General features: G+C 55.3%; 1 protein-coding gene across 2 annotated transcripts in view; it reads left to right on the top strand.

Moving 5' to 3' along the window:
• STRN4 (striatin 4) overlaps window positions 1-16,084 on the top strand; it is a 30,185-nt gene extending 14,101 nt beyond the window's left edge. Inside the window, exons 6-17 of one of the 2 annotated variants that reach the window (XM_058280473.2) lie at window positions 1,009-1,150; window positions 4,897-5,056; window positions 5,684-5,797; window positions 6,157-6,251; window positions 10,192-10,367; window positions 10,465-10,512; window positions 10,865-10,986; window positions 12,172-12,342; window positions 12,472-12,612; window positions 13,007-13,105; window positions 13,322-13,408; window positions 14,938-16,084. In XM_058280473.2, coding sequence (XP_058136456.1) covers window positions 1,009-1,150; window positions 4,897-5,056; window positions 5,684-5,797; window positions 6,157-6,251; window positions 10,192-10,367; window positions 10,465-10,512; window positions 10,865-10,986; window positions 12,172-12,342; window positions 12,472-12,612; window positions 13,007-13,105; window positions 13,322-13,408; window positions 14,938-15,107 — 1,525 coding nt within the window. In that variant the 3' untranslated portion in view covers window positions 15,108-16,084. Of the gene's footprint in view, window positions 1-1,008; window positions 1,151-4,896; window positions 5,057-5,683; window positions 5,798-6,135; window positions 6,252-10,191; window positions 10,368-10,464; window positions 10,513-10,864; window positions 10,987-12,171; window positions 12,343-12,471; window positions 12,613-13,006; window positions 13,106-13,321; window positions 13,409-14,937 lie in introns of both variants that reach the window. The other variant, XM_058280472.2, reaches the window with a different exon arrangement.
• The last annotated feature ends 503 nt before the right edge of the window (window positions 16,085-16,587 follow it).

The raw sequence follows: 16,587 nt of genomic DNA, 5'->3' as shown, positions 1-16,587 counted from the left end.
GCACATGGGTAGTTGTTGAAAGCCGTCGCTGAGGGAGAGAGTGCGATGGAGCAGAGAGGAGATCTGAGGGCTGGCCCCATTAGGGGCTGGAAAGGGGAGGAAGACGAGGTGCTGGTGAAGGGGGCTAAGCTGACACAGTCTGCATTGTGGGAGGAACGGTGGGCAGGACAATGTCTGGGGAGCCAAGAGCAGCACGTTCTCAGGAAGCAGGGAGTGACCAGCTGTGCGGAGCACTGCTGGGAGGGGAGAGGACTGGCAGGAGGAGGAGAGAAGCAGTGAGCGTGGGGTTGGGTAGCCTGGTGGAAAGAGGATGTGTCTGCAGTGATCTCTCTACCTGGCAGTTGACAGAATTCTTTAGAGTGTCAGCTTGGTGCACAGAGGAGGTGGTTTGCACTCATCTGAAGTTTGAATTCTACCTTACGCTCTACTCAGGAGTCAGGCGTGGCAAATACCTGCTTTGCTAAAACTTGTCACCAAATAGGGAGGCATTAGCAGCAGCCAGGAGATGGAAATAGGGGCACCATTGTCCCTGGGGAGAGCTCCTCGGGAATGGGGTGCTGACTGCCCTGCCCTTTCCTGACCAGGCTGGCTGGTGGTGTCATATGCTTGTAGTGCACCTGACTGACTTCTCCTGCTGGCTGGTTTCCTACCACTCACCTGTCCCACACTGGCATTTTGAACAGGCCATGGGGACCAGGCCATTTTTCCGTGCTGCTTTCCCATCCAGCTTTCCCCCTGACTCAGCACATGTGGGAGACTGCTCAGGTTTGGAGCTAGTCCTTAGTGGGGAGTCAGGGCCCAGTCTGCAGTCTGCATGAAGGCTCGGTTGGGACTAGTGTCTGTGGGGCAGGGTGGGCTCAGGCCCACTGTGATCAGAATCAAGGCTTCTATGGGGTGAGGATTGGACTCAACCCCTCTTGAGACTCTGGCCATCAAGCCTTGGCCCCTTCCCATCTGGCTTTGTCACCTGGCAGGACTAATGCCCCCTCTGCCCCCTGTCACGGGCAGGAATGCGGCAGGGAAGGATGGCAAAGAGCGCTTGGGTGGCTCAGTGCTGGAGCAGATCCCCTTCCTGCAAAGCTGTGAGGATGAAGACAGTGATGAGGATGACGAGCTGGACAGCGTGCAGCACAAGAAGCAGCGGATGAAGGTGAGCTTGTGAGCTGAGGGGTGCTCCCCTCTGCTCCCTGAGCTAGGAGCACACCCTGCCTGGTACAGCAGCAGCAGCAGAGCAGCTGTGTGGGCATTTGGGGGGCTGCCCCCATAGCCCATGCTGGGTGTGGCCTGACCTCCTTTGCCAATCAAGCCCTAGCTTAGCAACCTTCAGAGGTGCCAGGTCTTCACCGTCAGGGCCTCCCCCCTCTTCTGTCTGCACCCCTATGGGTTCTTTCCACCCTCCCTGTCAGCTCTCACACAGTCTTGGGAGGCTGTTCTGAACCTTCCAGCCCCATTTGCCTCACGTGAGCCACTTTCACAGCCTCTCCTTCTAGTCTGAGCACAGTTGGAATTACAGATTTTTATTTAATCTGTATTTAAAGACAGATTTAATTTAAGACTGTTACCTGGCTTTCTACCCTCAAGTAGACTGAGCTCCATGAAGCAGGGACTACTATGTGGGTCTGAATGCTGCTCTATCCCTAGCTCCCTGAGGAGTGTGGAAAGTAGAAGCTCTCCATAAATATCTGTGATGTGAATAAGGGTGGCTGGGCCTGGGCTCAGCCTTTTGGAGGCTCCTTGGGACACAAGTGTCTGGTCTGCTGTTGATGCCGGAATGCAGCCCATCCAGTAGAGTCCAGATATTAGCTTGGCCTTTCAGTATGGCCACCACCGCTTGTCCAACACATCCTACATATCTCACTCTCACTCCTTACCTGCCACGGCCACCGGGCTTGCGCCATAGAGATGAGACTGTCCTCGGCATTAATTTGGGCCTTTGTTGGCCAAGCTTTATGCTGGCAGCAAGGATGTGGAGGCAGGTCCAGGCCTTCACGTGGAGGAGCTCACAGGCTGTCGCATGCCATGGGATGGGCCCATGGGAGACGGCCTCATGGGCTTTTCTTAAGCCTCCAGCCTTTGCATCGGCAGGTTCCTCTGCCTGGAACTCCCCTTCCCTTTCTCCTTCAGATTCCAGGAAGCCTTTCCTGGCTGCCCCTCCCCTCTCCTACGGCCCCTGATCTCTCCCACCCCAACACGGAGCACTCTGGGACTTCTCCAGTGCTGTCCATCTGTGTCCTCACCCTGCCTCCATCCCTGTGGGGGGCCCAATCTGCCTGGACCTCTGCTCTATCTCCACTCTCCCCAGCAAGCCTCAGCACAGGGTCCTGCACTCGTCAGGCACTCAGTGAACAGACCAAAGGAAATTGAAAGAACAGGCGGGTAACATAAGAAGAGGGGTTAAAAGAAAACCCGGTTGTCTGTGTCTGTAGTCTCTAACATTGGTCCCCTAATCTAGAATACCTGATCCCCCAGCTAGTGCAACTTTTACTCCTCTCAAATCCGACCTTGTCTGTCACCTCTTCTGGGAAGCCTTCCTTAGTTTTTATACTCCCTTAGGCCTTTGCGTCTGTCATTACACTTCTCCCACCTGCCCTGTAGCTCCACACAGTGAGACTTTGGACTTGAAAAGACCTGCCCTTTGCCACTGGTCCCGCCATGAAATGTGTGCTGGATTTTCTTGGTCGTAGCTGCTTCAGTTTTCTAACCATAAAACGGAGATGATAGTCTCTGGGTCTTGGGTGTTGAGGATTAGATTAACGTGCGTTCCTGAGTAGAAAGCCCAGGGCTGCACAGGGGCTGGCACCCTGTTAAGAGCTCAAGAGGGGGAGGCAGACTTGGCCCAGTGGTTGGAGCATCCGTCTACCGCGTGGGAGGTCCGCGGTTCAAACTCTGGGCCTCCTTGACCCGTGTGGAGCTGGCCCATGCGCAGTGCTGATGCACACAGAAAGTGCCGTGCCATGCGGGGGTGTCCCCTGTGCAGGGGAGCCCCACGCGCAAGGAGTGCGCCCCGTAAGGAGAGCCGCCCAGCGCGAAAGAAAGTGCACCCTGCCTGGGAATGGTGCTGCACACAGGGAGAGCTACACAATAAGGTGATGCAACAAAAAGAAACACAGATTCCCGTGCCGCTGACAACAACAGAAGCGGACAAAGAAGAAGGCACAGCGAATAGACACAGAGAACAGACAACCTGGGGTGGGAGGGGAGAGAAATAAATAAATCTTTAAAAAAAAAAAAGAGCTCAAGAGGTGTTGGCTACGGTGACTGTGAGCAGTGCCTCCCCCCGCAGTGCTCTAGTGCTGCTAGTGCTCCACGATGTTGACAGCATGCAAGTGGTCAGGCCCCTTCACTCGTGGAGCCTCCAGAGTGCCTGGGACAGGTCCCCACAGCCTTACCCTCATCCTAGCTGTTGCCTCTGCCTTGCGTTTGGACCTGACCCTAGCTCTTCTCCAGGAATGGAAGATAAAGGCGCCCATATACCTTTCCTCTGCTCTGCCCATGAAGGCCAGAGTCTGGACCCTCACGGTTGCCTGAGAGGTTTTGCCTCCAAATTCATACCCTCTCGACCCCGCTTGGCAGGCTGAGACTGACCGCCTGGGTGCCCCGGGACTGTCTGGTACAGGTGGAACACTGTAGGTGGGCAGGGGAGGGAGAGGCTCCCCGGAAGTGGAGGTTGTTGTCAGAATCCCAGTAGTGGTGTGGTCTGAAACCAGCACTTAAGAAAGAAATTGAATATATCAAATTGTCAAATTGTTGAAGAGCCCTCAAGCCATTTATAAAGTGTGTCTGGTTCTGAGTAGACAGCCCTGCATGGGACTCACTGTAAAAATGTCATGTGTACATAGCAACAGGGTAGAGGTACATGTTCAACATTGACTTTTATAAACTCTTAAGCCATGTGTGAAATGTGTGGAAGGTACAATGCTGCTCCCAAATTCACTAGTAGAGAATGGGGCAAATAAGAATATCGAGTCAATGTGGGAAGTTTTTAGGGTAGACTCAGTGAACCCCATGTCCTGTCACATCCCAGAGCTGTCCCATGGCCTAAGGAGTTGCTGAGATTTGGTGACTTGGGGCCAGAGCTTCACTCTTCTGTGCCTCAGTCTCCTCAGCTCTCGTGGGAATACTAGTTATGATAACCCTAACTATTCCCAGGGGCTTGTGGGGTTCAGTGAAACCAGTACACTAAAGCTTAATCAGTGGGTTTAATGCGCTGCAGACACTGACACAGAGTTTGTGATCCGGGTTCTCCACCCCCCCACACACCCCAGATGCCTCCTTTGTCTCTTTGCTCCTTGTTTCACTCTCATTGCCTGCTCGTTTTTGTTTTGTTTTTGGTTTTCGCTTTTTGTCTGCTCATTGTTTTTTTCTTTAGGAGGCACTGGGAACTGAACCCGGGACCTCCCGTGTAGGAGGTGGGTGCTCAATTGCTTGAGCCAAAGTGCCAAAGGTTCTGAGATGGGAAAGGGTTTCTTTTTATTAGTGCTATTATACCAATGGTACAAGTGTGGGTCTGTTGCTCCTTGCTTTAATTGTGGGCCTGTGTACACTTATGTCCACACATACGCACAAATATCTAGCCCTGCTCCCCGGCAAAGAGATTGTACTATTATCCAACTTGTCTTCATGAGAGAGCCTGTGCTGGGGGTGGGAACAGCCAGGAGGAAGGACTGTGCGTGTGAAGAGCTCAGGGGAGTAGGGCGGATTGAGCATTGTCCCTGCCCCTTGTAGCCAGCAGCCTCCAAGGGCTCCCAGCAGGGGGAGCACAGCCATCTGTTGGTGGTTGGTGTGCAAGGGACCCAAGCAGGAAGGGGCGGAGGACCAGGGACTGTTCCCAGAGGGGTGGTCTCAGTCTCTGGACAGGAACCCCCTCCCTGAGCTGTCTGGTGTCTCCATGCCCAGCTCCCCTCCAAAGCTCTGGTGCCTGAAATGGAGGACGAGGATGAAGAGGATGACTCGGAGGATGCTATCAACGAATTTGATTTCCTGGGCTCAGGAGAGGACGGGGAAGGGTCTCCAGACCCTCGGCGATGTGCTGGAGATGGGAACCACCATGAGCTGGGTGAGTTGAGGATTTACTGTCTGGCCTCTGCTTGCCTTCCTGTCCTCGGGCGAGAGGGCAGGCCCTGGGTCCTGCCCCTTCCACACACAGCTGCCCACAGCTGCTTCCCACCCCAGGGTCTCTCCACCGGACGGATATACTTCCTGAGAGGAGAGGCTGAGGAGAGCAGGAGGCCTGCACCAGGGTGATCAGGCCCCTCACCCCTTCCCTGGAAAGTCCCCATGGAGACACAGGCAGACCCAGCCCTTCCTGAGGCAGAGCCTCCGGCCCTCCACGGTGTCCCGTCCTTTGCCGACAGCCAGGAGAGAACAGAACCGTGGAGGAGAACAGATGGGGCAGCACTGCAGCCTCCCTGTCCTGGGACTCCAGGCTAGGAGGGCCAGAGGAGTTGCCTGGCCTGGCCAGGGACTCTGAAGCCCAGGCAAGGGGAGCAACTGGCCCATGACCCCAGGATGGTCGTAATTCAGTCTCTGTCTTCTCCGCTTATCTGCTATCCCCACCCTTAGCCCTAGCACTGCTGGAGCCATGGCTTCCCGGCCCCCACACTGTGGTAGGAGAGGCTGCATGTGGAACAGACGGCATCACTTAGAAACGGCTGGCTGATCCTACCGTGTCTCCTCCTTCCAGAAAGCCGGCGGGTCAAACTCCAGGGGATTTTGGCAGACTTGCGGGATGTGGATGGGCTGCCTCCCAAAGTGACCGTCCCGCCTCCTGGCACCCCCCAGCCCCGGCCACACGAAGGTAAGAGCCCTCCCACCCCTACCCCAGTCCCATGGGGCCACAGCAGAGAGAGGCTGCAGAGCTAAGCCCAGAGATTCTACATTCTCAGTGTCGAGGCCCAGCTTCTAGCCTGCAGCCTCCCTATCCCAAAAGTTTGTCTGTCTGTCTCTGTTTCCCTCTCTTTGTCTGTCTTGCCTTGTCCGTCTGTCTGTCTCTGTCTCTTTCTTTCCAGCTGTGATTCTTGAGCTTTTCCTCTCCCTATCTCTTTTTCTCACTCTGTATCTCTCTCTCTCTCTGCCTCTCTCTGCCTTTCTCTCTCCATGCCTCTCTCTGCCCTCTCCCTCCCCTCCCCCTACCAGGTTCCTTTGGCTTCTCCTCAGACGTTTTCATCATGGACACTATCGGGGGCGGGGAGGTGAGCCTGGGGGACTTGGCAGATCTCACCGTCACCAACGACAACGACCTCAGCTGTGATGTAAGTTCACGGAGTCTCCTCACCCCACATTAAAGAGGGATGCAGGTGCATGCAGGCAAAGGGACTTGACTGGAATCACAGAGGCTCAGGGCCTCTAAGACTCTGGAGCCTGCGTCTTTACCCCTGCGCCAGGCTCCTCCACTTGAGGCCCTCTCCTGCCTGGGTGCACACCAGGGCCAGGGAGGACCCCCACACCGAGGAGGGTGGGCTGAAGAGAAATACAGCATCGCAGGAGGGAGTGGGCTCTGTGGGCTGGCGGCCATGCCAGAGAGAGAAGTCTTTGTGGAGCAGGGGTGTTGAGCTGAGTATTGACGGTCAGGCAGGATTTGGGGTGCAGGAAGATGGCAAATCCAGAGGACCAGTGGGGGAGCTAGGAAGATGGCCTCAAGTCAAAAAGCAAGTCAGGAGAGCCTGGCATGAATGGAGCTGGGCTGGAGGGAAGCGGCTCCTTGTAGCCAGGGTTCTGAGCCGAGATTGGGGGCCGGCTTCTGGCCACTGGGAGGCTTTGGAAGATTTTGCGCAGTCCCCCGCAGCTTTTAACAGGCCCCTCAGTGGTTAATGATCCCCATAACAGTGGGGGACATTGTAGATGCCAAAAGGGCTCTGCTCTCCCTGAAATGTCACCCTCTTTGGGGCCTGAGGGAGGGTGGTCTGAACTCAACTCAGAGGGGGCAGCGGGTGCCCATGCGACAGACAGCAGGTCCTCTGGCCCCAGAGAACTCTGTGGAAGTGGCCATTGAGAAGGGGGCATTGGGGTGGACAGGAGCCTGGCTGAAGGGTGGTCGGGTGGGAACCCTGTCTTGGGGTGGGGCACTGAGGCCTGCCTGACAGTCTGCTCATCTTCTTCCCAAGCCTGGCCCTCCCTGGGTTCCCCAGCTCGGTGAGCAGCTCCACCGTCCGTCCGTCCATCCCTCAGGGCTGCGCAGTTTGTTCTTTCTGCCATGCCTTTCCCCGCTGTGTGCACTTGGCTCCATCTGCACGGTTAAGCATCTGGACTGAATGCCCTCATCTCTCCCTGGGGCTCCCTCCTGACCTCTTACCTTGTCTCTCTGGCTACTCTTTTTCTTTTAAAAACAGATTGATTGAGATATAATTCTCATACCATGCAATTCATCCATTTAAAGTGTACAACTCAGTGGTTTCTGGTACATCCTTCGCTACAGTTAACTTAAGAATATTTTTATCACCCCAAAAAGAAACCTCCCACCAAAGAACAAATACTGTATGATTTCTCTTATATAAAATAACTTAGAATAAGCAAATAAAAAGACAGCTGAATGGGGCTTACCAGGTGTGGGGGAGGGGGAAATGGGAAGTTGTTGCCAAATGCATGTGAGTTTCTGTTTGGGATGATGAAAATAATCTGGACACAGGTGAAAGTCATACAGTATTGTCAGTGTACTTAATGGTTAAAATGATTTTTATGGTATGTATATTTTACCACGATTTAAAAAAAAAGACACCCCAGCTTTCATCCCCAACCCTCTCCTCCTCCCCCCAGTCCTAGGCAACCACTAATCTCTAATCACTGATGATTGGCAAACCACACAGTTTGTCCATTTAAGATGTACAACTCAGTGGTTTTTAGTGTGTTCACAGAGTTGTGCAGCCATCACCACAATCCATTTTGGAACATTTCATCACTTAGAAAAGAAACCCCACACCCATGGGCATGCACTCCCCATTTCTCCCTACCGCCCAGCCCTGAGCAGCTTCCATTCTGCTTTCTCTCTATATATTGATTTGCCCATTCTGGGCATTTCAGAGAAATGGAATCATACACTGTGTGGGCTTTTGTGACTGGTTCCTTTCACTTGGCATCATGTCTTCAAGGTTCATCCACATTGTAGCATGTAACAGTGCTTTGTTCCTTTTATTTCTTTCTTTTAATTCAACAATTGTTTATTGAGCAGATACTGAGTTAAGCAATGTGCCAGGCACTGTGCAGTAGTGAAAATGACACATAGCCCTGCCCTTTGGAGATGCCAGTCTAGCTGGGGAGAAAAACATTGAACAAATTACTAACACATAGTTAATTATAATTGTAGTAAGTGCCGGGAAGAAGTCTACCAAGCTTGAGATTTTGTGATTTTTTTTTTAATCCAATTTTCTAAATTATTAAAATGATTACTTTTTAAAAAGCTGCTGTTGCTAACAGTGCCACATTACAGATCTACAGTGAAAGTTTTGTGAGGTTTTTGTGCGGCATTACAAAATGAGGATATAAACTGTGTATATGTATATATCTATGTATGTGTGTGTGCCTGTAGGGAGAACCCAGAGGAAGGTGTTTGTTCCTTTTTATTACTGCATAATATTCCATTGGCTGGGTATACCATGTTTCATGTATTGGATTTATGTGGCTCTTATGACTAATGCTTCTGAGCACATTCACGTACACATGTGTAGACGAGCTGTCAGTTCATGACCTCCTGGAATTTCTTAGGAGTAGAATTACTGGGCATATGGTAGATATGTGGACCTGCTTGAGAAGCTACCAGACTTTTTTCCAAAGCACCTGTACCATTTGACCTTCCCACTGGCAGTGTTTGAAGGTTCTAGTTTCTTCACACCCTTGCCAACACTTGTTATTGTCCATGCTTTTGATTATGCCTTTGTAGTGGGTGTGAAGTGGTAGCTCATTGTGATTGATTGATTGATTAGAACAGTTGTAAGTTTACAGAAAAATTATTCTGAACAAAGCTCCCATATACCACCCCCACCCACACACACCTACCCACACAGTTTTCTCTACTATTAACATTTTGCATTAGTGTGGTACCTTTGTTACAGTTGATGAAACAGTATTATGATAATCATTAACTGCAGTCCATAGTTTACTTTAGGCTTCACTCTTTGTGTTGTCATTGTGATTTATTTTTTTATTTTTTTCTATCTGGTTCCACCATCGTCTTTTTGGTGTGTTGCTTCGCTGCGCTGGGGCCTCCACCTCTCCACACAGGTCTGGGATGCCTTTTTTTCTTTTTTCACCAGGAGGTCCTGGTGATCCAACCAGGTCCTTGGTGTGGTAAACAGGAGCTCAGTTGCTTAAGCACACCGCTTCCCTCATTGTGATTTTGATTTGCATTTCCCTGATGGGTAATGATGCTGAGCGTCTTTTCATGTGCTTATTGGCCATCTGTATACCTCCTCTGGAGAACCCTCCATTCATAGCCTTTGCATGTTTTTTATTGGGTTGTCTTTATTATTGAGTTGTAATAGTTCTTTACATACTCTATTACATTTGTAGGCACACTTACCAAGTTTTATATGGGCCAGCCAGAGCAAGCCCTTGCTCCAAACCCTTCCCTGGCTTCACATTTCTCTTAGTCTTTTTAAAAATGAACTGCAGATTCCTGATTGTGGCTTACCATTTTGCCTCCTTCCAACCTTTTGGGCATCTGCTGTCAGCCTCCCCTTGCTTTTTGCACTCCAGCTGTACTGGCTTCCTTTCAGGCTCTGGTTCTGCTCTTGCTACCTCCTGCCTCAGGGCCTGTGCACATGCAGTCTCCTTCCCAGCCCCCCTCCTCTCATCTGGATAACTCCTGCTCATTTGTCAGACATTAGTTCATACATTACTTTCCTCAGGAAAGCCTTACTGGCCCCCATGCAGGGGGGCATTTTTAATTCACAGCACTTCTTGTTCATAATCCTATGCGCTTGTGGGATGACCTTTCACCCCCCTCTGAGCTGCGAGCTCCCAAGAGTTCGGGCTCAACTTTGTCTCCCCAGTACCTGCCACAGTTCCTGACATACTGTAGGAACTTGTTGAATGAGCGAGGGGACTCTGCCTGGCAAAGAGGAAGGGGGAGCGCGTCCCAGGCTGGAGGACAAGTCTTCAGGGAAATTCCCTGTGGGTCTGGGTGGGAAGAGAAGAGTCCTTGAAGTCCTGGATGGCAGTACCTGCACGACTGCCACTGAGGCAGCCCCCCCACCCCAGCTGTCTGACAGCAAAGATGCCTTTAAGAAGACATGGAACCCCAAATTCACCCTCCGCTCTCACTACGACGGCATCCGCTCCCTGGCTTTCCACCACAGCCAGTCGGCTCTGCTCACCGCTTCTGAAGATGGCACGCTCAAGCTCTGGAACCTGCAGAAGGCGGTCACAGCCAAGAAGTGAGGGCAGCCCCAGACGGGGTGGTATGGGGCATCTGGACCCAAGGGACTGGGGTGAGGGGGGTCTCAGTGACATCCTGCCCTTCTCTCCCCATAGGAATGCTGCACTAGATGTGGAACCGATCCACGCCTTCCGGGCTCACAGGTAGGGGGGGCCAGAAGACAGGAGGCAGGACAGCAGGAGGGCTCTGGGGCCCCCTGCCTCTCCTGCGCCCATGTGACCTTGTACATATCACACACCCCAGCTCCTTATGCTCTGCAAAGACCTTCAGTGGCCCTGGCATCTGGCCCTAGCCACAGCCTTTCAGCATGGGAAGTGAGGATGGGTGCGGGCGGGCAGCTTGTCTGGGTGGTTCAACCAAAGCCCCGGTACTAAATCCCTTTTGGCCATCCTTGGAAAATGCTAGTAGAGAAGGTCAAGGCCCCTTGGAAGTCTTGGTGGGGATGGGGCTCTGAACTTTTTGTCTCTCCGCTTCACCCACCTTTGTACCCTCCAGGGGCCCTGTGTTGGCGGTAGCCATGGGCAGCAACAGCGAATACTGTTATAGTGGAGGGGCAGATGCCCGTATCCACAGCTGGAAGATTCCAGACCTCAACATGGACCCCTATGATGGTTACGGTGAGGATGGACCCCCCCTCTGCCTGCCTTTCTCTCTCATTGGCCACAGGGGCCTAGTCACTCCTCAGCACACACATGGTGTCCACTTGTGTCCAGCACTGCGAGGTCCTGGGAGGGTAGAAGGGGCCCCCAGTCTAGGCAGTGCAACAGTGGGTTCAGGATGTGACATGGGCAGACAGAATGAGGCAGGGATGATGGCAGATGGGAGTGTTTCAGAGTTGGTGATGGTTGAGTTGACTTTCAAGTGTTGGCTGTTTAGAAGGCCAAGGTTAGGGCATCCTGGGCAGGGGACCAAGACACTCAAAGGCTCACACTGACAGCTCAGTGCATTCAGGGGCTAGCCAGGAATTTTATGTACTTGAGGTGGAGGGAATTCATGAGGAAGAAGTAGGAAAAGTGAGGTGGGGGAAATTAGCTGGGCAAGGTTGCAGGGAGTTTGGGACTTCTTCTGAAGGGAGCTTTTTTGAATTGTCAAATAAGGAAGTGAGTTACCTGTCCTTGTTAGTGTCTCTTCTCCTGCCCTGGTACCATGACTGCTAATCCTCTGATCACCCCCATGGCCTTCTCCACCCTGTCATGGAAGAGCTTAAAGGCCTGTGTCTGCCTTGAGAAACATAACATTTTCTGGAGAAACAGTCTTACCCCGTGAAAGGTCAGAAGTCATTCCCAGGCAGAACGCGCTATGGGCCAAGCCAGCCACACACATTCAGCCTCGGTGGGGCTCGGGCCAGAGCCCTCTGCTGAGTGATGGAGAGACCAGTCATGGCTACGGCATTGTGCAGGGGCAAAAACGCTCGGCCTGGGCTGGGGGCTGGGCTGACTCTGGTGAAGCAGGGGCCAGCCTGGGAAGGGCCTTGGGACCACAGAGCCACTGTTATTCCTTCTTACCTTAACTTCTTCCTAAAAGTTCTGTGTCATGCAGCAGTGACAGAGAAATCCCTGCCCTCTGGAGCTTCCATTCTAGGGTGACTTTAGGGCCTAAAATCTTCCAGAAGAGCTAGCGATCTGGGTGTGAGCAGCCACTGGGCACTGGGTACAGTGGGAACAACTCAGAGGAGTTGCTGTCTGTGTCACCAGACGGATGAACAGGTGGTGCCAGCCCAGCCACCGGGGTCTCTGTCAGGAAGGGGCTGGGGACGGGGGGCTGGCAGCCCTGACAGCCTGTTTCTTCCCTCACGGGTCCAGACCCGAGTGTGCTGAGTCACGTCCTGGAGGGCCATGGGGACGCTGTGTGGGGCCTAGCCTTCAGCCCCACCTCCCAGCGCCTGGCCTCCTGCTCCGCTGACGGCACTGTCCGCATCTGGGACCCCAGCAACAGCAGCCCGACCTGCCTTTGCACCTTCCCCACAGCCAGTGGTGAGTGGAGGGGGCTGACAGCCCCCACAGGAGCAGTAAAGGGCGGAAGCCCAGAGAGAGGGACTCCTGGCCCCACCCCCAGGGCAGGACTGGGTCCTGTTAGCGGCCTTTTCTCTCCTCCACCCTCAGAGCATGGGACCCCCACCTCAGTGGCCTTCACCAGCACCGAGCCTGCCCACATTGTGGCCTCCTTCCGCTCTGGTGACACTGTCCTGTATGACCTGGAGGCTGGCAGCACCCTCCTCACGCTGGAGTCCCGGGGAAGCAGCGGTAAGGGGCTCCTGAGGGCTGAGGGGGCCTGGGGGGCGACGCCCAGTCTGCTGCAGGGGGTTCCACTACCCTCGGGTTCTGAGCTGCTGCTGCACCTGAGCAGGAAGGAAACAAGGTGCAGGGCAGGAGCCCCCACAGGCCCTGAGGGAGGTTGGAAGGGGGAGGGCTCCTGGCCTCTGCTGTGCGGCCTGGCTTCTGCCTATCCCTTAACCACCCCCAAACTGGCACATGTGCCCATTCTATAGATGAAACGCTGAGGCCCAGAGAAGGAAGTGGCCTGTTTGCCCAGCTCACCTCTACCTCCAGGCAGGGTGTGGAAATTGTCAGTCCTCTTGCCATTGTCCTGTTCTTCCTGATTTTCCCTTTGATGTCCTTCTCCCCCTTTTCCTTCCAGGCCCCACCCAGATCAACCAGGTGGTGAGCCATCCAAACCAGCCTGTCACCATTACTGCCCACGACGACAGAGGCATCCGCTTCCTGGACAATCGGACAGGTGAGGCCCACTCTGGTGCCTCTGGCCCAGCCTTCCCGGCCCACCCCCTCCCTGGCCTGGTGTGTGCTTGGGAGGACGGGCACTCCAGGCTCAGGCCTCGGAAATCCCGCTCTCCACACTGGAGGGCTCTGGAGCATCTCCTGTGGTCCCTTCACCCTCCCCGTCTAGACCCGGGGTGAGAAAGTAACCCATCACCCACACTTTCTCTCCCTTCAGGTAAACCTGTGCACTCCATGGTTGCCCACCTGGACGCGGTCACCTGCCTAGCTGTGGACCCCAATGGCGTGTTCCTGATGTCAGGAAGTAAGTCAGGGGCCCCCTGGCCCGTAAGGAGCCAGGGCCTGCCCCTTCCCTGGTGGAGCTGAGCTCACTGTGCTCAGCAGGTGGCTGAGGGTGGGAGAGAGGGCAGGAGAGCTGGGCACTGGCCCCCATGGGGTGCTCTGGGGAGCAGGTGGGGAGCCCCTCAGAAGCAGGAACCATCATGGCAGCAGTCACAGCAGTGGTACTGGAAAGCACTGTGGGCGCCCAGCCTCATGAGGTGGGTACTGTTAGTTTCCCCATTTTACAGATGGGGAAACTGAGGCCCAGAGAAGTAGGTAACTTGGTCACAGCTTTGTGGGTTGCAGGAATGAAGACCAGGTCTGTGTGACTTTTGTTTGCCACAGTGGTTTTTAGTGAATGGCCCCTCTGGCTCTCTCTCTGCACAAGCGCATCGAGGCCTGGCAATGGTGGGTCTGGCCTTGAAGGGGATGGGGTGGGATTTGGGAAGGGCTGGAGAAGGGGCTGAAGTTGCCCAGAGGGGTGAAGGATGCAAACCTGACCAGAGCAGATCCTGCCCAGGCAAGGGCCTCTACTCGCTTTTGCTGCCCAGCACTGGTCCCTCTGTGACAGGGAGAGGATGAGTGTGTGCACGTGTGCGTGAGTGCATGGGTGCATGTGTGTGTGCCCAGAGGCTCGTGAGCAGTTGGCCCGGAGGGTGCTGCATCCTAACTGCAGGCAGCCGCCTGCCCCAGGCCTTGATTCTCCAGCCGCCACAGGATAGCAGCAGCTGTCTCCACAGAGGACGGGGCGGCTCAGGGTGCGATCACATACAGCACGTTCCCTGCAGGGCCGGGGTCCCCACAGTTGCTGTTTCTGTAACAGTTCAGAGAGCTGAGCCTCACTGGCCTCCCATGGCATCCAGCTTGATCCTTCTGGCACTGGAATCCAGCCATGTCTCTCCAGTGGCTCCCCTGTCACCAGACTTGAAAGCCAACCCTCACACGGTCCTCCTTGGGGCCCTGTCTCCTCCCCGCCATCTCTCTGACCCCATTCCCCACCCCTCTGCTCAGGCCCCCCAGCCCTGCTCCTCCTGGTACTCCTCTACCCTGGCAGGCTGCTCCTGCCTTCCCCCGCCCACCTCCCCTCTTCCCACTTCCTGCTGCCCCTGCCGGCCCTGAGGCCTCTTCCTCTCTTCTACCCTTTCTTTCTCCTCCTAGAGATTTACTTTTGCTCCTGGGACTCCTTATTCCCTGGGATTGTTTTTTAATTCTGTTATCCTTTTTATAGGCTCCCAAGCTGGCTGCAATGTCAGTGCCTTAGGGGCAGGGAGATGTACTGTATACAGTAGGTGCTCAGTAGAGACTTGGTGACTGGATAGTTGGATGATAGCTCAAGGAAAGGGGTCTTCTTTGGGTTGGGAGGAGGTGACGGCATAGGGACAGGAGAAAATCGAGCCCACCCCAGGCCTTGGACTGGGCCAGGAGAGGGCTCGCCAGGTGGAGGCGGGGCCTTGAGCTGCAGCTGGGGACACCTGACGCTCGGTGATGCCCCTTCTGCTCCCACCTGCACAGGCCACGACTGCTCACTGCGCCTGTGGAGCCTGGACAACAAAACCTGCGTGCAGGAGATCACAGCCCACCGCAAGAAGCATGAGGAGGCCATCCACGCGGTTGCCTGCCACCCCAGCAAGGCCCTCATTGCCAGCGCGGGCGCCGACGCCCTGGCCAAGGTCTTTGTATGAGGCCTCCCTGTCCCCCGCCCCCCATGCTGGTTGGGGGCAGGGCTGAGAGGCAGGACTGAGGTGAGGAGCTGCTGGGTCCTTGTGTCTTAAACACGAGGGAGGCTCGTGTCCCAGCGTCCTCACCCCACAGCACCCTCACACCCTCAGCCCGGGAGGCCCTGAGGCCGCCTCCCGCCTGCCTGGAGCCTGGTGGTGCTAAGGGCCGTTACCCCGGCCTCACCTTCTCCCAGCGCCAGCTGGCCCAGGGCCACCTTTGAGGACTGCCGGGGGAGGGGGGTCTCTCCCTGCCCTGACACCCCCTCCTGTACCTGAGCTGCCTTTTCCAGGGCAGCATAGCCAGGGTTGGGTGCCCTTGGGGATCAATTTTCCAGAACACCAGAAGGTGCCAGGTTCTCCCGTTGAACCCCTCCCCCTCCTCTCCCGCCTCTCAGAGCTGGGTGGGCACTGTGCTGAGTGAAGTCCAGGGAGCGGTAGTGGGAGCACCCCGGAACTTGCCCACTTCTCCCCCTCCCCGCCCAGTTCACTCAGCACTGCTTTGCAGACACTAACTCCCACCTCCAGGGCCACTCACTGCCTGGGGGAGAGGGGGACGCCCCTGGGGCAGGCACCCCATTCCCCCCACACTCCTCCCAGGGCAGCCCCCCAGCCTCCCATGGGGTCACCCAAGGGGACAGGTGGCCTTCTCTTGCACCTCCCTGGGGCATGGAGGGTGGAGAGGGGCCCCCGGTCCCCCATAACTCCCTGTATATCTGTATAAATAAATGGGATTTTAATGGAGCCCCCACCCCACCCCCGTTGTTATCACTGTGTGATAGTCTGTCAGTCTCCTCTCCAGACCCCTCTCTCCTATTTATTTCATTCTTCGTTTGGGTTCCGTCCTGTGCCCTCCATCCCCTTCCAGGGGCCTGTTTATAAGCCCCTCCCCGCGCCCCTGGACTTGTATGTGAACACTGTCTCAATAAACCTTTGGAGTAAGACGGGTGTGGTGCCGACTGTGGAAGGAACCCGGGGCTTTGGGGGATGGCAGGAGGGCTGTCAGGAGGAATTACCCGGCTTTGCCGGGGTTGGGTGGAGCTTGGAGAGGGGATATGATGGTTGGGGTTTTGTGGTAGGGCAGGAGGGGCCCTGAGCTTGGGTGGGGTGGAGGTGGAGGGGCGGAAGTGGGGGCAGAGGACCGAATCTCCCCGTCCCCCTCCCTTCTGTCCCTAAGGGCTCCCTCCCCAGGGACAGAGCAGTCTGTGGGCAGAGCCCTGACAACTAGGTGATGTGAAGTGACCTTTCAGCTTCAGACTCTGCCCCCACTGGGCTGTGTGATGGGGGTGGGGGGCCAAGGGCCAGCGCCCAGGGTACTTGGTGCCCCTCTGCCCCCCACTTGGGCTACCGGGAGCAGGAAGGGAAAGCCTGGAACTGGCCAGGTTGCCTGAAGGAGAGGGCTTGGCCGGGCCCCAAGGACTCCCCTGGGAGCCTGCAAGCCCTGTGC

The sequence above is a fragment of the Dasypus novemcinctus genome, chromosome 18 (assembly GCF_030445035.2).
Source record: "Dasypus novemcinctus isolate mDasNov1 chromosome 18, mDasNov1.1.hap2, whole genome shotgun sequence".
Lineage (NCBI taxonomy): Eukaryota > Metazoa > Chordata > Mammalia > Cingulata > Dasypodidae > Dasypus > Dasypus novemcinctus.
Note: the sequence above shows the minus strand (reverse complement) of the source record. Positions and strands in the feature narration are given on the sequence as shown.